This window comes from Sturnus vulgaris, chromosome 18 (genome assembly GCF_052056855.1).
Source record: "Sturnus vulgaris isolate bStuVul1 chromosome 18, bStuVul1.hap1, whole genome shotgun sequence".
In the NCBI taxonomy this organism is placed as follows: domain Eukaryota; kingdom Metazoa; phylum Chordata; class Aves; order Passeriformes; family Sturnidae; genus Sturnus; species Sturnus vulgaris.
The window spans coordinates 10,181,701-10,206,082 of record NC_142260.1 but is presented as its reverse complement, the minus strand read 5'-3'; the positions used below and the strand labels follow the sequence as shown (position 1 = coordinate 10,206,082).

Genomic DNA, 24,382 nt, shown 5'->3' with positions numbered 1-24,382 from the left:
TGGATGTACGTGTTTGGTTTTTTCTTTGAATGAGTTGTGAGCAGAAGCAAAGATGCCTCTCTTGAGCAAGGGGTTGGATCAAGTGACCTCTAGAAATTCCTTTCTGAATTTTTCTACAGCTCTGTGCCAGCAATGCTTTCTGTCCTGCTTATGTCCCCTGCTAACTCCTGGAGTGACAGAAAGTGACTGCCCAGGCTCTGGGCATCAGTCTGAGCAGCAGCAGCCCCAGAGACAAACCTGTGCTCGGGGCTCTTTCCAGGTGTTTTCCCTCTCCTTCTATGTCACCCACCACCCTTCAGCTTTTGGTGACTGGCAGAGAAGGAACCAGGTTGGGAAAGATGAGAAGCATTGTACAAAGCTAAGCAAGATAAACATACGCCACAACAGCTGTATTTCCCTTCCCTATAAAACCTGGAATGTGGCCTTCAAATTGCTAATTTCAAGGATCAGGTAAGTTTTTGGGGTCTTTTCAAGTCGAGAATGAAATATTAAGTAACAGGAAGCAGGTCTATGAAAGTGTGAATTTACTGCTCAGTCAAAAAAATGCAAGTCAAATCAAAGAAATCACTTAATACAATCCTTCCTTTGCTATTTTTTAATGAAACAGATGGATTTCCCTCTTTAAAAAAAAATAGTGATGCTTTATAACTGCAAATTTTCTAATACTTTTCTGGAACCCTGATGCCATCAACACTGGAATGGGTTGCAAATTACTCTATTAATGACAGAGATGGATAAGTCTACTTAAAGGAGCTTGTCTGCATGAGGCACAGGAAGTTGTTGTTGTTGTTATTATGTTGTTATGTTATTATGTTATTATGTTATTATGATCAGCAATTAATAATAACCACCTTTATTCTGCTTCTGGTGGAGATTGTCCCTTTGCCATAGACACTTGTGGCCTGTCACACCTGAGTTCTTGCAAACTTGGAGTTGCACAGAGCTTTGTCCTGCCCAAACCATGGTTGGTTTTGGGGTTTTTTTCTGTGATTGTCTCTGTGGGTTTCCTCCTGCAGACCAGAACGAAAGGCACCGATATTCGTGGCTGCTTGTCAGTGAAATAGGCAAATCACTAAAAAACATAAAATAGAACAAAGGTTTTCCAGTCCCTCACAGGGCATCTCGTTATTTAAATGTGTGTCATCTCCAAGGACTGAGTTCCAGAAACCATAACCTCATTTACCCTGGAGAACTTTGGTGTCTAACAACAGAGTGACTCGAATTTTGTATACATGTGGATGGCTGGTTTTTCCAGATATGTTTCAGAATGAGAATTCATCTTTTACTGCATAACTGTAGAACCCCAAAGGTATATTTTTATCTTTAAATCCTGCTAGGAGAAGAAAAATTGTTATTATTGCTTCACATGATCTTTCTTTTCTTGGAACAGGATAACGTGGATCTTGGTGACCTTATGTTTTCGCTCTGCTACCTTCCAACAGCTGGTAGACTAACTATTACAATAATAAAGGCAAGAAATTTAAAGGCAATGGATATCACAGGAGCATCAGGTAGGAATGAATTTAATGCTCAGTGTGGATTTCTGTCCCATTTCCCTCCCGAGACAGAATTCAACACTGTCGAATCCCAGAATGATTTTTGAGAGCAGGGTTCTTATACTGTGAGCTCTACTTGAGTACAGTTTATGAGAAATAAATATAGTTTGCTTAGTTCCAAGAAACAGTTTCAAATAGGTTGCTCTCTCAAAAAGACTGCAAGTTTATTATTTCTAATGCCACTAATTCAGAGTAAGACAAACTGCCCAAAATGCATTCCCAATACTGGGAATTTGTGCAGCAGACTGTTACAGCTGTAACACAGAGGCAGATTGGCCCTCTCTGACAGTCCCCAGGAGCCACTGAGCCAGTTCTGCTGCTGCTGGCATATGGAGAAAGCAGTGATCATCATCCCAGAATCCTTTCAGCAACCCTTTCAAAATCCCACAATAAAAATTATACACATAAACAAGATTTCATAGATGACTTTTCAATACTAGCAGGGAGCTGTAGAGCTCTCAGAAAGGAGCTACAAAGAAATAGTTTTCTTTTTTGCAATATTCAGGAGTTTAAAAATAATTATAATTCTCTTGAGAAATATAAGCCACTAATTGTTACACTTTGAATTGTATTTAACCATACATCAGTAAATCCCGTTGTGAAAAACATTGTCATCTTCTGTCTGTCCTACAGATCTAACAAGTAATTAGGCTGCTATAAATAGGCTGATACACAGGCTGTTGTATAAAATAGTCATGTACAACACGCTTCAGTGGATATTTTAATACCCTTTGAGAAGCTGGTACACAACAGGGAGCTTCTTGAACCTAAAAAGTTCATTATAAGCAGTCAACCAGGTAAAGCTTTCAAAGCTGCACTGCCTCCCATGCATCCCATGGTAACAGAGAAGCTCAGATTCCAGGAGATTAACCCTGCAAGCAGGTATGGGCACACAAGAAGTCTCCCTTCACTTTCCATTTGCATTTGCCAAAAATCAACATTGTTCTTATGACCCACACAGATCCCTATGTGAAGGTTTCTTTAATGTGTGAAGGAAGGCGGCTAAAGAAAAGGAAAACTTCCACCAAGAGGAACACCCTAAATCCCGTTTACAATGAAGCCATAGTCTTTGACGTCCCTCCAGAAAACATTGACCAAATTAACTTGTCGATAGCTGTTATGGATTATGACCGGTGAGATGCCTGTAGCTGTCAAATGTTGGCTCATAAAGTCTTGCACGCTAGATTTGCACCCAGAAAGAAAGTTTTTTTTTTTTTTTCTTATAAGCAGGGAATTAATGTCATGTTGAGCTTGGTAGAAGTCTCCAATTATTTTGTTTTGTCAGGCAGAAATTCCTTACTAAATTTTAAAATACAGATTTGCACCCATAACTGACATCAGTGAGCTGCATATGTGTTTAGCAGGGCTGAGGTAACTGGGCATTAAATCAGAGAGGCCACGCACTGCTGTTCTGTTGGCACATTCATGCTAAGCCTTTCCACACGTGCTCCATATGTAAAGTCGTGTCTTAGGGCCTGTTGGCCTTTGCAGCTAATTCCAGAACACAGTGCTACAAGGGGGGAAATACCAAATTATTCTGAGCAGTCGGAAATGCGAAGAGCAAAGCCTACATATTTCCTAGCGCGTTATATTCCCCAGGAGAGAATTAATCCTAAAATACCCCACGATTAACGTTTCTGATGAAATATGCAAATGGTGTGTGGTTCCGAAGGTAAAATTTTAAGAAAAAAATATTATGGGCCATTTTCACAGTGTAGGTCACAATGAGGTCATTGGAGTTTGTCAAGTAGGCAACGATGCAGAGAGTCTAGGTCGCGACCACTGGAACGAAATGCTCTCGTACCCTCGGAAGCCCATCGCTCACTGGCATCCTCTTGTGGAGGTAAGGCTTTGATCTCTTGCCTCCCCCCTGCCATGATCAGGAATGTTCTCCCTCACGGCCTAACGAGTTGGATAAAATTTTATGAGCAAGCCCAAGATCCGCGCGCACGAGGTAAATCCGAGAGAAGGGTTTGGAAACGCTTTAAAACTGAAACAAAACGCCCAAGTTAAGTCTGCTCCTTTCAACTGTAGGGAGACAGAAGGTAATTGTTGTCTGTAATTTATAGACATGAAAACACCAAACATTATACACTCGATTGAGGGTTTGGTTTTGCATTTTAAATGCAATCTTAGGTAACTTATTTTCACTGTTAATTGATATAAAAAAATGGACCTTGTTTACAGAACAATCAAAACCTATTTTTTTTTTTTTTATATACAACAAGCTAATTTGACTTCTTTTCTTGTAACAATATATCATCCATGGCACTAGCACATCTCAAAGGATGCCTAACTGCACTGAAAAAAATATGTTTAAGTGTCTCTGGAGATCTGAGGCGCTGATAAGAAGCAACACAATCAGAAAAGGTTTTCAAGGTTCCTATGTTTTTTTTTTTGTTTTGTTTTGTTTTGTTTTTTGTCTTTAGGGCCCTATTCAGCAGGAATGTTATGCAGGTCTTCTGCGCTTGGATGGCTGCCGAAGAGGCTTCCTCACCCTTTTAACCTATTCAGCAGAAATTTGGCATTCCTGTTGAACTCTTTCTTAGCCATATCCTCAGGGGCTATTCCACAGAGTCCAGTGGGGTAAAGATGTCCTTTTAATCCCTCTGTCTAATCCTCTCCCCAATACAGGGAACACTAATCCTGATTCATGAGACACAGAAATTCATCAAAGATCGAACTAAATTGCTTCCTAAAGTTACCATGACTTACTCCCATTGCTGCTCTCACTGGCTGAGTCAGGCAGTACTCCCCGTCAAAGGGAAGCATCCTGTTCATGAACAGCCCAGAGTTATCCTCAGTGTTGATAGAGCACAGTATCCATTTGAAGCCAGGAATGATGCTGTGGGCACTAATACTTGGGGGCAGGCAGTTCACAGCTCCTCTGAGTTTACTTTCTGCATCAGAATGCAGCTGTGTTACCACAGGGCAAGTGAAAATTTCCCTACTTGCTTGTGAGCACTGGCCGTAGGCAGTTGCAGGAAAGATTGCCAGGCATTATGAAGATGCTGCAGTCTGGGAAGAATCCCACAGTCTTGTCCTGTGTCCCTAAGGAATTGTGTTTCCTGGTGCCTGGGCACCTCAGCAGCACAGTTTGAGCAGGGAGTGCCCACGGGCTGTGTGGCAGGAGGAAGGCACAGGTGCTGCCAGCAGTGGGCAGCTCTGCCCAGGTGTTTGTGCCCCCGGGGTAGATGCTGGCTGAAGTGCCACGCTTGAAATGCTGACCTGGGAGCTCTCAGCTGCAGCCAGGTGTCGCTAGGAGAGTCCTGACACAGCACACGAGGTGCAGTCTAAAGGTTACCTTTGCCCAGAGCAAAACAAGTGTCTCTTAGCAGAAGTTGTCTACATCCTTATATCCAACCTGTCTTCCCTCTTTGATAAATTTCATTGCAGCCAGAGCCCACAATTAGGTTTTGACAGCTCTTCCCTTTTCACAGGCATCCTGTTCTTTTCATACATGCCTGGCTAACTTCTTTAGATTTCATTACTGTGGATTGCTTTTCATGTCACTGGAAGCTAAACAGAGACATATTTTTTTCCTTCCCAGGAATCAAGTGGGGGAGGGTGTCCAGCACACCCAGGCTGTGCAGAGAAATATATACACAGCATATCATTTTGGTTCCTGAATCAGGATTAGACTCAGCGAGAGCTTCTGGAACCTCTGTGGCCACAGCCATAGGACCCTGAATATTTGCTGAATAGGACCCTCAGTCTTCTACTGTGTGAAGAGCTATTGGTTTCAAATAGCGTGATGTTATCCACTTGTAGCATTAATTCTCCAGCTGACACTACTGCTACTGATAGATTATTTGAATGGTTGTAAGCATTACCCAAATTCAAGTCATCGTTTCTGTTCAGTAGAATAACCCAGGTTTTACAAGCAAAATGATAGCAGTGTAAACCAACAAATATGGGAAGCAGCAACAAATATTGTCCTTGTATTTGCAAAAAAGGTGCAGTATTGTGAATGGTTAGCTTTCTAAGTAATTTTTTTTCAAGAATGATTGCCACCGGATATTTATTTTTTGATGACAAGTTGCGTCCTCAGTCTCAGCTGGTGCCTCCTTTCACCTGACATGAAAACAAATTAAAATGGTTCCTTGCAGAAATCCTTCAAATCTGAAAAACTGTAAAAAAAGTTCTGCTGGGTGAGAACAAGATGCATATGGTATTTGTAATGACAGCATGTTCTTTGAGAAAGGAGATAACCATCTGTATAACATGGAGGTTGTTAGTCCTCAACCTTTGTAGATGATTTTCCAGTCAACGTTTCTGAGTCGTGTCCATGACACTGCAAACTGTTGGAAGAGTGTCCCAGGTGGCAACGCTGGATTGTACAAACAAACACACACACCCCATGTCGTCTGAAAATGCTGTTCCAAGTATGTAGTGCCTGTGAAGACTTCCTTTATTATTTGTGGTAGAATTAGCAGGGCTGTTTTACATGGTGGTAATGTTGTAAATTCTGACAGATTCTGACCATTAAAAGAAAATTAATCAAAGCACTGCATTCTGTCACGTAATGAAATTTGTGCCCCAAAGCAGGAGACCCTGGGATAAATTTTTCACCACTTATTTAGCCACACATGGAGTGGCTCATCCTCCAGTGTTTTCTACAGAGAACTTGACTCACATCTTTACATGGGAATTTTTTGTTTAAAAGATGCAAATGCAAAGTATGGGTGTTTTATACAACACAGCTGTGTGCTGTGTACAGAGGGAGGGAGGCCTGGCCGTCACACAGAGTTCAGAGAAGTTTATGTGCACACACATTGCTTCACATCTCGTATGTGATGAATGTTCACCAAGTGTTTTGGATCTGCAACTCTGCTGACGCAAATATGCATGCACAGATTGAAAAAATATCTAAAATTTCAGCCTCAAGTCTAAAAAATTAGTTACATAACCTATCAATGATGATCTTCTACAAAATCAGAATTATTTGTGGGTAACGAATACCTTGGAACCTGCAGGAGATCTTGGATCTGTTGTAAATGTATGCTGCAGGTATAAATCAGAATTCCTGTAAGCACAGAGGTTTTCAAAAATCTCTTGTCATGCTGTGGAGAATACAACTGCCACAGGCAAGGGTATACCTGGCAAACTAAACAGCACTTCCAAACCTGCCCAAGCACAATTTCAGTAGGGCAACCACTGGGCATTTCCAAAAGAATGAAAATAACGTTGCCATGGCAAAGCTGCTTCACTGCACCTTCAGTTTCCCATCGGGAGGCCGGGGGTCCAGGACAATGTGCAGATCTGTTCATGCATGAGCCCCCCTCGGGCAGGATCTGTGCTCCTTGCCCAGGCTCATCTCCCCCGAGGGCAGATGGGTGTGAGCAAAGCAGGAGGAGCTCTTCCTTTGCACTGGAGTTCCCTGATTTCCTGGACAAATCGTTCCACCTTGCATCTCTGCCTGGAATGCAGAGAACGCTTCCCACTGCAATATTGGCAACAGAAACTGCTGGGAAGGGGAGAACACCTATGCAGCAGGCTCGATTTGTGTCCATGGAAAAGTGCAGGAGCCTTTCTAGGATTTGTCCCCAGCAGCTGAAAGGGACATCAACTGAAAAGTGGTATCATTATAACTGCCAGTGGGTTCCAGTTATCTTCTTTTATTACCCTGCTCAGTTTATTTAATGCTCAAGGGTCTGGCATCAAAAGAATTATTATGAACGGAGTTCTACTAAAACAGGGAGAGAAATCTCTGTGACAGTGAGAATTTAAAGTGGTATCCAGCAGACTTCAAAGGCTTGGAGATGAGGAAAATTCCCTAAATTTATTGAACTCTCCTAATTTTTGCTCATGACTTGCAAACTGTTACTCAGGCTGTGGCATTACTATGTGCTTTTTACAAATACCTGCCTTATCATAGTAGTGCATCTATGGAATGATAGATATTTTCTATATTTGGATACTTCACTCTTCACCTTTATACTCAACTGGTGATATTCCCTAGACCTGAAATATTTTTGTGTTCTGGTTCTGATTGGCCAGTAGACTGCTGCTGGTTCCAGAATGTGATACCACAGTCTGCTGGAAGGACCAGAGGATAGATAATTCTGCTACAAACTCAGCTGGAAACCCAGGGAAAGCTATGGTCCCAGTGCTGCTCAGCCTTTCTTTTCTGAACTGTGATTCTCATTGGTAAATTAGCACAAGAATGATTTCAAAGCTGAAACCCTCGTTTATTTTGTTCTTTGCTGAATGCATTATTACACTCTATGACAAGTATCAAAACTCTAAAATAGAAGAGAAAATCGCATAGAAATGCATCTCAGCGAGATTTTAATCCCATTTCACTCTTTAACAACGTGCTGTTAAATTGTTACCTTTATTTTTCTGTAGCAAGCCTCCGTGTCAGATGTTGTTCTGGGAAAAAGCAGCCAGTGGCAATGGGAAAACTTTCCAAGTTACTGATAGTGAGGCCAAGTACCATGAGCAGTGGCCTGATATTCCCATGACAAAACTATCATGTTGCAACTCCTCTGCAGCTGAGTGCTCAAATATTTTTTTATCTGCTCCCACTGAAATCACAAGACATTAAAAGCGTGGCTGTTTTCTTTTATTTTGCTTTTCCCTGCAAATAGCCCTGGCAGTGGATAAGCAAACATTCATCTCAATCTGGGGAAGTGGGGACTACCAGAACAGAAAACCAATATGTAGCATAAAAGACCCAGTGTTAAAAGTGTTCTCACCAGCCATTGCATGGGTCAGTTTTCCATGCCAGCAGATCCATAAAACACAAAAGCAGCACATGTGAGACACTTGTTACACAGAGGTCCCATAACTGCTGGTAGGGAAACTCCTGGATCAATACAAAATGAAACAACAGCAAAGGGCAATCCAAAAGCATGGAAAAAAAAAGGTTATTTTAGTCCACCCTTCTTGGCTTGAGGGGATGTTTTTTGAGGGGTCTTTTGGGTTGTTTTTATTCTTTGGTTTGGTTTGATTGATGTGTTTTAAACACCAGGCATGGCATATAGCTATGTTAACATGAGCACCCAAAGCCAGAGGCACAAGAGCTACATTGATTTACATGGTTATCACCTAGCAACATCCGAGCACTGAGGGGACCTGTCTGCAACTGAAATAAAAAATAGATGAAAACTCTTTTGGTTTAAAAGTAACACACAATAAACGGGGACCAGGAAATTCAGTTGAACAATCTGTTTGACCCAGCTAGAAATCCATCTGAAATGACTTTGCTGTTAATACATTTTGTTTGAACAGAAGGAAGTGAAAAAAGTGAATCAGGTGACTCCATCTGAAGTGCCATCGATGAAGTGCATTTTTCCCTTTAGAACAGTCCATTGCCAAATGGACATCTCAGTATCAAGAGAGAAAACAATGGATTTCTTATCTAGTAGGAAGAAAAGCACATAGAGAAATTAATTCACAATACTGTAGAATTTACTAGAAGCCCCCTGTGCTGCGAGAAAGGGCAGCAGGACAGACTTGGTGACAGCATCACCTTGGATCTTGCTGCAATTGGTGCCACCACAATTCAGTGCTGAAGTGACAGCCTTGCAGCCCCCGAGCCAGCTGTGTTCCAGCGGCACCAAGGCTGGGGAGTTCCAAGATTTGTGTTTGCAGTTCTTTCCTAACACAGCTGGTTGGGCAAGGAACCACAGCTGGAAGTTCTCCAGTTCTCCAGGGGCACGTCCATCTCCTCGGGAAGGGCAGTGGTGGCACTTCACCCTCATGGCACTGAGGGGTTTAGTGAAGGCAGAGCTCAATGGTGCAATGTATCCTGCCAGCTTCAGGGATCGGGTGAAGGAGACGAGGGAGGCTCTCAGCTGCTGAGGTTCCAACAAAAGCTTTATTGAGGTTGAAAGGAGAAGGAGCAAAAGAGCCCTGAGCACTGCTGTGCACAGGGTTAAATACAGAGGCAAATCCGTGGGTGGGGACAAACAGATATCCAGTGAGGAATCCTTGAGGGAGGAGTGAAGGGCAGGGCCTTACAATGAGGGCAGCACGGGGAGGAGAAAGGCTCACATGGGCCAATGGGGCATCCAGTAACAGGGGATTTCCAAGGGGTTGGAGCAACCAGGGATTGGCCCAGGGTGGGAATGACAAGGAAGGAACTGGAACAAGGGGCAGGGTTACAATGATGGACAGGGAAAGGACTGGGACAGGGTTACAGTGATGGACAGGGAAAGGACTGGAACAAGGGCCAGGGTTACAGTGATGGACAGGGAAAGGACTGGGACAGGGTTACAGTGATGGACAGGGAAAGGACTGGAACAGGGACAGGGTTACAGTGATGGACAGGGAAGGGACTGGAACAAGGGACAGGGTCACAGTGATGGACAGGGAAGGGACTGGAACAAGGGACAGGGTTACAGTGATTGGACAGGGAAGGGACTGGAACAAGGGACAGGGTCACAGTGATGGACAGGGAAGGGACTGGAACAAGGGACAGGGTCACAGTGATGGACAGGGAAGGGACTGGAACAAGGGACAGGGTTACAGTGATTGGACAGGGAAGGGACTGGAACCTGGGGCAGTGAATGCCACACTGGGCAGTTTCAGGGGTGGATACAACTTAGGGACAAACCAACTTGGGGCAAACACAGGGGCTAAGTGAACCAAACTCTTGTAACTATGACCTTAATAAAACAAGCACGCACCACAACAGGGAAGGTGACGGGAGGACTTGTAGACATCTGGGCTCTTCATTTGTTCCTTTGTTCTGTCTGGGCTCTTCAGTTCCCCCTCGTTTTTGCTCAGTCGTAGGCGTTGTAAAACGGAGATGTTTTTCTCGGTTGCATGCTGGCCATCCTCGATACCCATCGCCAAAGGTGCGTGAAGAGAGGTGTGTTGTTTTTGGTATACTTTCGGTTTTGATAACACATGAACATTGTACTATACTTTATTATTTCTTGTTCAGTAAATAGTCCTGGTATCTCTATGTTTCATGTCTAATTTTGGAGAGTAGGGCCATACCTGTATCAAGGCTCTCTCGATTAGGTGGGCATTTTGTTTGTTTAGTAGAAATAATGCATGATTCCTTTCGCAGTGATGGTTTGAGGGACAAAAAAATTCTTAATTTTGTAATATGTATTACAATCTTCTAAACACAAGTAAAAATGTACTGTGATTTATTTATATAAATCTAGTCTGAACAAATAAGTTTTGATCTTAATAAAAACTGTAAGAAATTGTGCAATTGTAATTTATTACTATTTTGTATTTAATAAATATTAAAGTTCAATTCATTATTCAGAAAGTCAGCAAACACTTTGGAAACGTTTTTGCTCAGTTTTTCTCCACAATGTGTTTTGATAATATATATGAGGCCAGAGAGAAAAAGCTTTTAACTTTGCAGCACTCACACATAACTTAGAAGTTTGGATACTGAAACCCCCTTGTGTTTCATCCCATGTCCACAGTCATCATGGCAGAAAGATCATTTGGCATGTCCGTGGTGAATCTCATCTATGTTTCATATTAAGAAGAAAATCAAGAAGCTACATCAAGTGACATTGTGTTAAATTACCAAAATTAGTATATTAGCATGGCATGCTGGCAAAATTAGCAATCCTCCTGTCAACACCTGACATGTAGCTCCAGGAAATTCCAAGAGGTCCTTTGGCAGAGCCCAGAAACAAATTGAAAAGACCAAAAATATATCTGGTATGACCACACAAACTGCACCTCAAAAGGCAACACTCTTGTCCTTTTTCCTTCTCTTTTACACCAACTGAATTCACACATCCATCAGCAGGAGCCCAACATGTGCATGACTTCTAACTAAGAGCCTCCCTGGGTGTTCAGGGATAAGCTCAGTCTCTCATTTGGAAGATCTGGCCTGATTGTTCCATTAATAAAGGGCTGCTGACGTGTGATGTAAGGCACAAAGCAATATTTCATGCCACTAAGAAATTAATTTCCTTCTTCTCTCTTCTTGGGAATATTTGCTATCACAGATACATGGGAAAGAAATGAGAACAGCCCTGTGGTTTTGAAGTTGATACTATCCTTAGTAATGGGAACACCTTTAGGCTCTGGTAGACTCCTGATTTTCCACAGGTGTGCTGGGAGATGGAAGATTGACAGAGGACACATGTGTAGGCATTTTGTCCCTGGCAGTGAATGTAGTGCTAATTATCCCTCTGTGTTCCATAAGCCACCATAAAATACACCACAGCAGAGGAGCAGGAACTTCAAAATGGTTTTTAATGTCTTTCAATAATACTGGTTTGAATGTCTCTATTTCTTTGTTAATAAGCAAGCAGAAGCCTCTTCCTCTGTCAAAACAAGCCCACACTTTTCTCCTTTTGGGACACTTTTCCAGCAGAATTATCCTTGAATATATGTAGCCTGCAGACTTTGGGGAAAAAAAAAAAAAAAAGAAGAAGAAAGGACAATGATTGCAACAGGCTGCTAATGACTGCAAGGCAAAGTTTGAGAATCCTCCCCAGAAGAGCCTGATCATTAGCCAGGCATCCCACGTAGCCTTACACCTGAGCCCTGTAATGCTGCACAGCTGACCAGCTGTGGGGTGGAAATGAAGGGAGCTTTCCTGGCTGCTGCCTGAGACTTCCCCCAGGGAATGCCTGGTGAGGACACAGCAGAGCCTGAGCAGAGCCCGGGGGGGCAGAGTGGGAGTGCAGGGCTGAGGACATGAGCTGTCACAGAGAAATCAGCAAACTTGGTGACTCCCAAAGTGACCCTTCCTGAAGGAAATCACAGTGTCCTGTTCTGAGAACTAATTCCATCCACCTCTGACAATATTGTCACTGAAATTTGTCACAGTGGGCCCTAGCAGGGGTATCTCATGTAAGCAGCACATGTTTGGTTTTTTCCCTGATTTGTTTTCTTATATGGCCATTTATACAGAACCACATAATTCTCTGGGTGCAGTTATGCATTTATAATTCCCATATTAATTAACCACACTCTTCAGTCTAGCCCACCACACCACCCTAAAGGTCATGGCTTTAAACCACTTAATAACATGCCAAAAAACATCCAGTGAATTCATGTTCCAACACCAGCACGTGTAGGAAAATCTGTCAAAGTTCCAAGTCATCAGAAATGCCTGAACAGTCTGGTTCAAAGATCTTGACTAAAGCTGTCTAATGTTAAAGGATCGTTTAGAAGTGTCAGAAATGTCCATAATTAACTATAGTGTTAGATCCTCACCCAAAGATAAAACTGTCAATAAAATATTTTTGTTGGAGAAACCATTCTTAATAAGAACCACAAATTTTATACTGCACAATATTTTGTAATTTTCAATTTAGCAGCAAAATTCTGGTTCAAGAATGTTACTGTGATCCCATCATCTATATCCTGGTAACTGACACAGAAACAGTTTTTAAACAATATATTAAATAGAGTTCATCTACATTAGGTCTCCCAAAAATGGAATATAGTTTTAATAACCATCTTTTCAAATTGCAACAGTTTCAACCCTTTTCAGTAACTTTTGCCTTCCTAAAAATATAATTTCAATATACAATAGTATTTTAAAAAACCCTCCTGGATAACATTTGAAGAATAATCACATAGCTTAGAAAAAAATTCCAAACTCATCAATCAGTTTTTGTATTTTAATGAAACTCAAGTCCAAATATTTGCTGTTCCGGTGGAAATACCTCTTCCATCTGCCAGAAAACAACCTTTGATACTGATATTTCCTCCCTTCAAAACCTCAGCTCTCCAAACATGTTGGCATTTTCCTCTCAGTTCAAATGAGTTTAATATAGATCACACTTCAGGAAAAGAACAGTAAGTCCTCAGAACATCTTTTCTAAGTCTGGCCCCGAATCAATTAGAAATACAAGTACAGTTTTGGACAATAAATAAGTTTTTGCTATTCTTAGCAGGAGCTAAGGTTTTCTGTCAGATTTCCCCAAATTTGTTAATTTCTTGCATCTTTTCCCAATTGTTTGTAAATGCCCCAAGACTTCATTCCTTTCTATACTACTTCAACTACTTGAAAAGTTAAAGTGGATTGAAACAGAAGGAGCAACTTCCAATATGACATTGGAGCTGTATCATTTCTTGGTGAGGAAGGACAGGAAGTTACTTCCTCCTACTCTTCCTATAAATCTATTTTAAATAAAAATTCATTGTTCCAAATAATAGGTTGAGATCACTCAAAAAAAAAAAAAAAATCCTTCCTTTCATCAAGAGCATCTTTATGATTGGGTGTGAGGCTCTGCTGAATTGCTTTTCCATTTCCTCCAACCTGCCTGAGAATTGGACTCCACTGCCCCAGTCCCTTTTCTGCCCTTGCCCTGCCAAGGCAGAACAGCACATTTCAGCTAAACCTTCACAAGGCCTGCAGCTTTTCACACAGGATCTGAGACCATTTGACTTGGGAATTCCATTGCAAAGAGAAATAACTTCCAAGTGCATCTAGATACATGCCTGATGGATTTTCATTTTATTGTCGATTTATTACTATTATTGTTATTATTGTTATTATTATTATGTTTTTTTACTCCTGATATCTGCCTTTTTGCCTCCTCCTGTCCTCATGCCCTTTCCCTCAGTGATTTTTACTGGACAGGTGGGTTCAGTTGTTCTCATTCTTGACATGTAAGTTCTCCCAGCAAGCCCAGGTCCAACAGATGAGCTGTTTCACATTTCATCTGCCACTCACCTCCCAGCAATAACATTTCCATTACAAAGGTGTGTATTTTCTCTTCAGGTAACAGTCCAAAATTGTAGGGGCACAAGGGCTGCTGCAGAATGTGAGGACATGATAGAATTAAGTTGCCAGTTTTCAATTTAATGAGTTAATAGTAATAGCCAGGCCTGAAACGCTTTTGATGAATGCTGCAAAATCCAAGGTGACAGCAAATCACAAAATCAATAGCTACTCATGTCTGTTCCTAAAGACATCAAACATTTGGTGTCTTCAGGTGCTTGAATAAGTACCTTAATAAAATGTTTGAGGCCATAACACAGCCTGAGATGTCAGAACGTTCTGACACCTGTCTAATGTAATGTTCAGCCACACAGGGAGCAAATAGACAAGGGAGAGAGCTGGCTCTGTACAAGGAGTTACCAGAGGATTCAGGGGAACAGACACAACTCTCCAGATGTCCAAATAACAACAAATTAATTGAGAAATATCTCCTGGAAGTTTTATTTAAACCAAAGGTCCAGAAAATTCTAATATTGCTATCCTTAAGAGAAAGGATCTCTATTTAAAAAAAAAGGAGATTTGCATTTACAGCTCTGTATAAATTTCCTTTCTCCTTTGGCACCTGATGTGAACTGTTTCAAGAAGGGCAAATATTTGTGACAAAGCAGAAAATAATTCCACCCAAACCACTCATGCTCCATGACAGTGATCCCAAATAGAGGTTATTATAATAATATATACAGTACTCTTATAGCAATTCATATGTGATACCATATTAAAGTTTAATTCACCTTTCTGCCTCAAGTGTTCATTCCAGCAGTGGTTTTGTGTTTGTTTGGAATTTCCTAGTAAGTATCAAGGGTGTGCTGCAGACTGTGCCTAAAATAGCATCTGGTTTGTAATTACTGTCTGGAACCTAAATTACAAAAACCTATTGCTCCATGAAAAGATATAATTATTGAAAAGATCTTTTATGCATGGTTTGTCTGCATGCTCAACCATCAATTAAATCATTACCATCTAATCCTGCTCATAAATAGAATTGCACAGATTCCCAAAGTCCCGAACCTACAAAAATTTGTTTCCAAGTGAAAAATTACCACGTTTATTGAATAACTAAAGAAAAGCATAATTCTTCTGTGGAGATTGGAGCTCCAAGCAGAGCCTTTTCATCTCTTTTCTTCATGGAGGCTATACAATCACCAAGTTGTTAATTGGGAGGTAAAATCAAGTCTGGTTTATCCACTGCAGGCACGTGGGATAAAAGCTAATTGATCCCAAGCCTATTTTGTGGGTACTACTCTGCATCTGCCACCACAACTTCAGTCTGGCAGCACAGGCTTTTTGCTCCAGAATATTGCCCAGATTTCCCAATTTTGACCTTCAATAATATATTATTTTTTTCTTTTCTTGCAACCAGACACACACATCAGACACTCATAAAACTTCTGAGCTCTCTTCATTCTGATCTGCTTTTACCAAAGGAACAGGACATTAGAGGGGCTTCATAAACACACATTTTTTTGTGCTGCCCAGGGCTGTGTGTCAGGCAGTATCACAGGACTGGTGTGTATTTCAAGAGCTTAAAAAAAAAAAAAAAACTTAGTATCCTCTTGATCTCCTTCCACCTACTGACACAATTCCTGTGCCAAGTGTGGCAGCTCTGAAGCAGGGCTTTGCCAGGGATGCTCTGCAGGGAGTCAGCAGAGAACTCGGTGTTCCCTTTTGGGGATCTTGTGGAGGGAAGCAGAGAGTGAGTGCAGGAGGTTTTATCCTTCCCTGATGGGCCTTTGGAGCCTTCCCAACATCATCAGTGCCTGGGAGCTGATGGAAACCTTGAGTTTCGAGTATTTTCCCTTGTGCTGCTGGAAATGTTTCCCTTTTCTGTCTTAAATGCACAAGACACGAAGATTTCTTTTCCTCCAACATGAAGATTTCTTCATCCCTCTGCTGATGGCTGTGGCTCTGTAGCAGTAACTGGAGTAATGTCAGGCGTGGATGGGAAGGCATGCCCCATGTCCAGTGTTTCCTTTGATCTGCCTTTGACTGCAAATCACAACCTGGGTGATCCTCTCAACAAATTCTCCTTCATGTTGTGTTTTCTAATTACGTGAGCCATAAACACGTTTTCCAACATCCTGCTGTCATGAGTGGTGGGAATCACTCCTGATTATGTAGAGGACACTGAACAAACCCAGAAAAGGAAAATGTTGGAACCCTGAAGCCTGAGAGTTTTGAACTTTCTGTGCTGCCAGGCACTGATCCTCAGAGGAACACTGCTTTGGACTTGAGGCTTGGAGAAGGCATCCAAAATTGAGTGATGGAGTTGAAATCACTGATGTGTAGTTTGGGTAGGGGTGTGTAATATCACAGAGTGTAGAGTTTGGAATTTGAGGTTTTCGAATATAGCATTGGGTATAGGAAAAAAATGAAGGTTTTAGGGCAGAAGTTTCTTCCTCCTTTTTGTTCCTTTTCTTCTTGGTTTCAGGCAGTAGTTTTTAGTGAGATAGAAAATACCACACTGTGGGTCATGGGTGTTTGGTCATTGGGCCAAAAGTATAAATAATATAAGTATTATCTTTTAATTAGACTATTAAGCCTTAAAAGACCTTATAACAAATGAGATACAGCTCCATTTTTTCACTTTTAGCTTATCAGCTAGAAGTGCAGTAGCACTCACTGTACTGTAAATAAGAATTAATAAACAACTGAGTCCAAACACAAAAATCCTGTCTCTTGTGCTTCAATCCCAACTCTGACTGAAAGAAAAGAAAATTAAAAAAAAAGAAAATAAACACTAATAGGAAAATTACCTTCTTCTATCATGAATCTTCATGTCATTCACTGTGTCTCTGGAAAAAGTCCTGTAGTGGCTTTAGAAAGATAAAGGTTTGGGTTTTACTGAGCTGGATGAATGAATTCCAGCCTCACTGTAGACAAAAGAATGTAATCTGATATTTTGCCTTCAGTCCCTGACATTTCCTTCTGCACTGCCTACTCCAGGCATTCCTCTTCCATGCCTTGGTTTGTGTTCTGGAAATAAAAGCTTTTCCCTTAAGCCTGTAAAATGAAAGACACAGGATATATCCTGGGAAATGCTAGGAAAAGTACAGTGTGGATCTATTTCTCATCTTCAAAATAATCTTACTTCATACATCCTTTTACAAGTAATTTCCTCCTTCCTCTGCCTTCCTGCAACTCCTTTGTCTGCAGGTACATAAAAGGTTTTTCCTGGGTATTTATATTTTTCATTAGAAGTGTATTTCTCCTTCAGACACATTGAATTTATTCAAAATGTGTCCCACTAATCATATCTCCTCTAGAAAAATGTATTTCAAAGGATCAACCCTCGATTTCATCTTCTCAGCAAGGAGCATCATTGCCCTTGTGCAATTCCTAATGTATCAGGAAATGTCCCCCACAATGACACCTGTACTGGATGAATTTTGCATTTGCTCACACATGCAAATGTGAATATCCATATAAATTTACATGACTGGGTTTGGAGCTCTAAGCTTTAAACATAACCAGGGAGAGATCATTTCCAGCTCTGTGTCAGAAATTCTAGAGTATTTGGGTGAGAGTTCATTTTACAAATACTTTTTAAAATGTTTTTTCTTTGCCTTATTAATCTAAATTACTCCTGCAACAAATTCAGAGAAAATGGAGATATTTCCAATAACCCATCATTATATTTTCTCAGTTGTAAATAAGCCACTATAAAATTAAAAAAAAAAAGTACTTGAAAAGGGAACATTTACATAACATCATTTAAGAAGTTATAATCTTCAAAATTTTGTACAAGTATGATTATCTAAATTGCTGACAATTTCAAAGAACAGTAATAAAAGAAGCCTGAAAATACTTGGAAACTTATAAAACTAAATACAATGGTTTTTTAGAGAATTTGTGTAATTTTACAGTATTTCTTGCATAAGCTGTTATTATTTGAGCAAGACCTGCCAGTGCACAGTCAGGAACATCCAGGGCTGTTTCCTCTCTCTTGTATTTCCAGCAGACATCTGGTCAAATGAAGTCCAAAGCTTTTTCTCTATTTTGTTCATTATCTTTTTCATATAAAATATAACTGGGTATCCAGGTCTTCTTCAGACCCTGATTCTCCACATTCAGTTGTGATAAGTTACTTAAATCCTTGTCATCTCACAGGTCTAATCCTTCTGCAAATCTCACATAAATATATAAAGAGCACTGAAATGTTTGAAACTGCAGCTCTGGATTTGGGCACTGAAATTCCATCCAAATGCTTTTGTTATGCCTTGGAATGCATTCTGGTTTTTAGTGACACAAAATATCACTTTTTTTTTTTTCATCGGTGTTATACTTTCAGAATTTTTCCTTACAGCCAAGGTAGAGCCAAGGCACTGGGTGAGCATCTCAGCTGTCACTCAGCTTCTGAGAAAGAATCTGGAAAAATCAGAATGTTCAGGATGAGAGAGTCAATTAACTCACCCATGTTTGTTATGTTTAGACTTGGAGAGATTTTTCACGTGGCCTTCACGTGGTCTGCGATTTTTGAGTTTGTGGCTTTTAATAAACTTTGCCTTTTCTGTTTGTATATTTATAATGTTATATAAATATATAATGTATATTTTTATATGTTATAATATATTATATATATATAATTTATAATTTTTATAATAAGTTTTGGTGTCTGCTGGAGCCCACATGGCAGATTCCACTCGGGCACTGCTGTAACCTCGTCACAGCCACGACTCTGAGGTGGCAGAATCAGAGCCCTTCTTTCACATTTAATTTTTGGAGACCTCCTGGCCATCTGCTCAGAAACCACAAGGTGCTGCTCACTCCATCTAATCTCTGAGGGAAGCTTTCCCCTAGGCTGGCTAGAAGGTCCAGACCAACCTGGATCTCTGTCTCTGCTCCCTAATTGCAGCAAACAATTCCTGTTGCAGTTTTGCATCCAGATTCAAGCACGGAGTTTGCATGGCACTTCCTTTTGCATACAATCTTAACACAGCAAGGCATCAGTGCAGTCCCTCAGCGACTCATTAAAATATTTTAATCAAGTTTTCGTGCACTTTTCATGCAAAGAGTGACTGCACGATGCTCTCTCATTAAAAACAAAACAAAACAGAACCGAAAACCAACAGTGAAATCCCAAATAAAAAAAAAATATTTTAAATAGGCTCCAAATTCTTGAAAGAATAATCTATTGTACCCTCATTTAATTCAGGCACAAGCAGCTGTCTGGCTCGTTCTTGTGTTTAATAGCACTACTGGGAATATTGCCATTGACTACAATGAGGAAAAATAATACCTGGTTTAATATATGCTTCAGCTTATAAAATAGTAACTCAACAAGTTGCTCAACATGGTTTTGCTTAACCTGTTTATTTATTTTCATACCTTAAATACAAGGACCAGAACACATAGGAAATTAACAAAAGACTGCAGTGCTTCTTTTTTTTTCAGTATTAAAAAACCTAAATCCTCATATAAGGCTATTATTAACTTGTATAAATCAACCTTTTTTTGGAGGGATATGTTACAGCCAGGGATATCAGAAAAGAAGTGGAATGACTGGATGGTAGCAAATAATATTAATGGTTTCTCTCAGGTCCTTCATGAACCACGGGGAATTTCTGCCACCTCACAGTTTTAACCTTTCAACACCTATATTAGAATAATGGAATCATAGAATCATAGAATTTATAGAATTATAGAATTATTATGGAATTATGGAATTAGAGAATTATGGAATGGTTTGGTTTGGAAGGGGCCTGAAAGATCAACGAACTCCATTCCTCCTCTCATGGTTCCACCAGACCTGTCCAGCCTGGCCTTGGACACTTGCAGGGATCCAGGGGCAGCCACAGCTTTTCTGGGCACCCTGTGCCAGGAATTCCCTCCTAATACCCAATGTAACCTTGCCCCCTGTCAGTGTAAGGCCATTACTGCTTGTCCTGTCCTATAAACCCCCCACAAAGCCCCTCTCCCCCTTTCTTGCAGCCCCTTCTGGCCCTGGGAGGCTGCTGGGAGGTCCCTGTGCTGGACCCCAGAAACCTGGAATTTCTGAGCTTTTTGTGCTTTCTGGTACTGGCCCCCAAGAGAACACTGCTTTGGACCTGAGGCCTTGGAGAAGGCTTCCAAAATTTGAGTGATGGAGTTAAAATCACGGGTGTGTAGTTAAATAGAAGTGTGTGATTTCACATGGTGAAGGGTTTGGAATTTGGGGTTTTATAACATAGTAATAGGTATGGGACAAAATGGACATTCTTGGGTGGTGTCTATTTCTGTCTTCTTCGTCCTTCTTCATAATTTCAGGCAGTAATTTCTGGTTGGACAGTCAGTGCTGCACTGTGGTTTGTTTATTGGGTCAAAAGTATCAATAACATAGGTGTTAGTTCTTTATTGGTCTGTTTAGCTTTAAAAGATCTTGTAACTTACTAGATTCATCTCCATTTTGCTCACTTGTAGCTGGTAGCTGGAAGTGTTGCTGAACTCTCTGTACTTTAAATAAGATTTAATAAACAACCAAGCCGAACATGAGAAATTTATTTCCTTTGTGGTTTTAATCCTGGCTCAGAATGAAGGCAGGAGAAAATGAAGACAAGCCACTGATGAGGCTGTGCAAGGAGCCCATCATATCCCTGGAGCCTGCTCTTCTCCAGGCTGAGCAGTTCCAAGGTCTGCTGCCTGAGCCCAGCAGAGTGGCAGTGCTCAGTTCTGTGTCAATAATTCCCGAATGGTTTATCCTGCCGAGGGCACTCACACACAGGCTGATGGAAGCAGCCCTGCCATTACTCAGTCACTGTGATTGACTCCCAGGCACCTTCTCTGCAGCCCCGTGCACAACCTGGTGTGCCTTTCTCCTCTGATAACGTGTTATTCGATGGGAGCCCTGTGCCCCGAGGCAGCACAGGGACACCACTGCAGGAGCAGAAATTAATCCTGCTGCTCTTCTCCTCACTGCTCCCACTGTTTTGTTACCAACCCCCTTACCTGGCCCTTCTCCATCAGAAGGCCCCAGGTGAGGAGGGCTGAGAATTTTCTCCACAAGAATTCATTTTAAAGCAAAATTAACAGGTTTTACTGATTCAGCAGGCTTCTATTTTTGGTGCCTAGCTGGGAATACATTTAGGGGAAGAGAGGAATATAATTTACAGCAAGACCTCGGAGCAGGTCCCCTTGTGACATCAGAATGTAGACACTCAAGGTTACTCATTATTTCTGAAAATCTTGTCCCATCTAAGTGCAACAAATCCAGGGCGTGATTGCAAACAGCTCCCATTGTTCGAGACATTCTAAATCTAATTTTCTGTCTGTCTATATTAGATATAAACATTTATTTGATGTATTTCCCAGTCATTCAAGAGATCACGAGTAAAAATATCAAAGTGTTGAGCCTCTACAACACATTCCATAACAAATACACCCCCAGCCCCCAGCTTTTAGCCTTGTTTATTTTTACCAGGCTTTGCTTTTAAGAGTTTTTATTTTGTTCCAGTGTGCTTTCTCCTCACTTCAAATTCAGAGTGGTCTTCCACTTATCTTATCTTTGCTACATTACTGACAGTCCTTTTGAGTTTGAACAACATTATCAGAGAAGTAATCGATGTTCTGCTGAAACTACAGGGATTTAACAGATACTCTTAAACCACATTATTCAAAAACTCCTGTCCACCATTTGGGATAAATGTCTGCATTTGAGGAAAGAATATATTGTGTTATTCATGCCTGTGATTCTTTATCATACAGAGAAAGTTTTACTTCAAATAATGAATCAGAAAGCAAAGCAGCAAGAGGGCTGTAAAGAAAAAAAAAAGTAGACAACAGCAAGAGAGATGGAGAGGAGAGGAAAAATGTGATGGGGGAAAAAATGAGACAGGACTGGAATTAAAGGCAATGATGTAGAAAAAAATCCTGACAGCTTTAATGGGTTGTCAAAGAAGATCTGCAAAGGCTCCAAAACAAATGAAACAAAAAAGCAGAGCCATATAAATACATATAAAAATGAAAATGGAGCAAAGTGTTTCATCTGTTACTTCAGGATGCCAAAATTAAACTGCTCTACCTAATAAACTAAAATTGCTGTTTATGAAATGCTGCTTTAGTTTATGACATATGCAACCTGTGCTGGTTCTAAAGATTAACCTGCATCAAAATCTCCAGTCTGTTTCTCCTGGAAAATTCCCTTAGCTTCCATGGTCTCTGATGCTAAGAAACCATCATGTTATGGTTTCCATTATCCTTGATTCAATCGAATTCCTTATTTTCTTGGTTTAACTAGACTACATACAATTAAGGTGTGTGCATGTCAGTGGCTTCTCCCTGGGCTGGCAAACAGCAGGAACGAGTTTCCTTAATCAATATATCTACAGTGGCAAAGGAGAACAGTTCAGAAGTGAAAAGTGCAAATCATGCACGGGGGACTCTGCTGTGGTCCCTAAACCCTGGCCTGCATCAGGATGTTGTGACACCCTCAAAGGAATCAGTTGTGTCTGCTGATTCTCCATTTCACCTCCAGGCACACCAGGAGAAATCTGCCTGTTCCTTCACGACAGGAGAATGGAAAATATCAGCTTTTATCTGTCTCTATGGTACAGAATAAACAACCCCAGGTAGGTTTAAATTAGCAGATGATATTTGTGACTAGTGAAAAAACAATTTTTCATTACCTTTCTAGAGAAATGTAACTTTAAAAAACATAATCAAATAAAGTTGGGATGGGAATTAATGTATGCACTAAATGGCTGACACTAAAAATCTTTCACTATTATCCCTGTATGTATATTTGTACTCACACAAAAAGAAAAAGTGTACTAGAGAAGCTGTTTTTCCACAGTAATTGTCACCCATGAAAAGTGCTAAAAATACAGCCATAAAAAGCAATCTGTTTCTTTGAGTTGTTTCCTTTCCTGACATTTCTTTAAATGAATGTTTTTTTATAGAAACCAGATTTTTTTTTTCCTTCTGAGTTAATCTATTCCTACAGCTCCTTGGCTGTCTTTGGTTGCAATCCCTGGTGTTTCTGCACCCATGAGTTGTGTGGGATAATGGCAGGAATATTGAAGGTCCTTCAGGGGTTCTGTTTCCAAGCTAAGATCCAGATGTTACCACATAATTACATTTCTTCCATAAACCTCCTCTTAAACCTGACATTAACAAGCCTCTTTAAGGCCATTTGTCAATTAATGGAAATCATAGAAATTAACTTACCATTTTAATACCTGGACAAAAGGAATGGAAAACTTACAAAGTGATGGAGAAAAGAAACTGCAACCCTCTGTTCTCCATTTTCTGCATTTTCCTGTTGCCATCTTTCACAACTCTCCCACAATTACTGCCCCAAAGTTTAGTGCTGCAATCCACAGAAGTTTTTGCTGAGGAAAAAAGGTTATATTCCTATTTATTATAATTTTGATTTTCTCAATATCTCTAACTCAAATGCGTTCATATTTACATTATTTGTCAATGATCGTTCCTCCTTGTACCTTGCATACTTATGTTTTAATTGGTATCTAAATTCTTAATTTGAAAAATCCTACCAGATACAAATATTACTAAAGACAGAGAGATTTCCATCAACTACTCAACTTCTTTTTGTTTCAGATTGAGCCCAGAGGGCTCAGCACAGTGTAAGAGCCATGCTGGAAATCCTTTCTAGAGTCAATGTTTGTGTTTCTGGGACTGGATTTTCACCAAAGGAGTTAAAATTGCTGCTGGGAGAGGATTGTGCATTCTGGAATGCTTCTCATTTTCACTTCTTTCTTACACAATTTAATTTTTTTCTTTCATTTTGGAAACATCTTCTATAATATAAGGGACAAGCCCCAGCATTTCTGTAGACATAGAACCCATTAGGATCACTAGAAATCCCTAAAGTGGATATGACTATTAATTCTGAGAGCAGATTCTCTATTATTATGTTGTACTATTGTTATTCTGCACTGGGAATGCACCAGAAGGCAGCCAGGGTTTTGCTACCAGGTTTCCTGCCTGCAGACATGAGTCTTTAGGAGGTGAGCACTCACTATTATGGTTTTTACAATTACCCATCTGACAAATAGTGGGCAACTCCCCTGTTCTCTTTGGGCTTCTTTAGGAGCCCCAAAATCTCCTACAGGAGATCATACTTTATTTATTTTTTTAATAAAAAATAAAAGCTTAGCTCTGAATTCTCCTGATCTAAAGGAAGACTTCAGAGATGGAGATGTCAAATATAAGAAATGTCTTC

General features: G+C 40.5%; 1 protein-coding gene across 5 annotated transcripts in view; it reads left to right on the top strand.

The window, feature by feature from the left end:
* Window positions 1–10,726, top strand: part of SYT9 (synaptotagmin 9) — a 65,884-nt gene extending 55,158 nt beyond the window's left edge. The window contains exons 4-9 of one of the 5 annotated variants that reach the window (XR_015807441.1): window positions 1,391–1,511; window positions 2,518–2,689; window positions 3,270–3,399; window positions 3,986–4,142; window positions 5,107–9,775; window positions 9,810–10,726. Coding sequence is in view for 2 of the 5 variants with exons in the window: in XM_014882515.2 (XP_014738001.1) it covers window positions 1,391–1,511; window positions 2,518–2,689; window positions 3,270–3,399; window positions 3,986–4,093 (531 nt within the window). In the remaining 3 variants the exon portion in view is untranslated. Of the gene's footprint in view, window positions 1–1,390; window positions 1,512–2,517; window positions 2,690–3,269; window positions 3,400–3,985; window positions 4,143–5,106 lie in introns of those variants that run through there. The other 4 variants (XM_014882515.2, XR_015807443.1, XR_015807442.1 and 1 more) reach the window with 4 other exon arrangements.
* The last annotated feature ends 13,656 nt before the right edge of the window (window positions 10,727–24,382 follow it).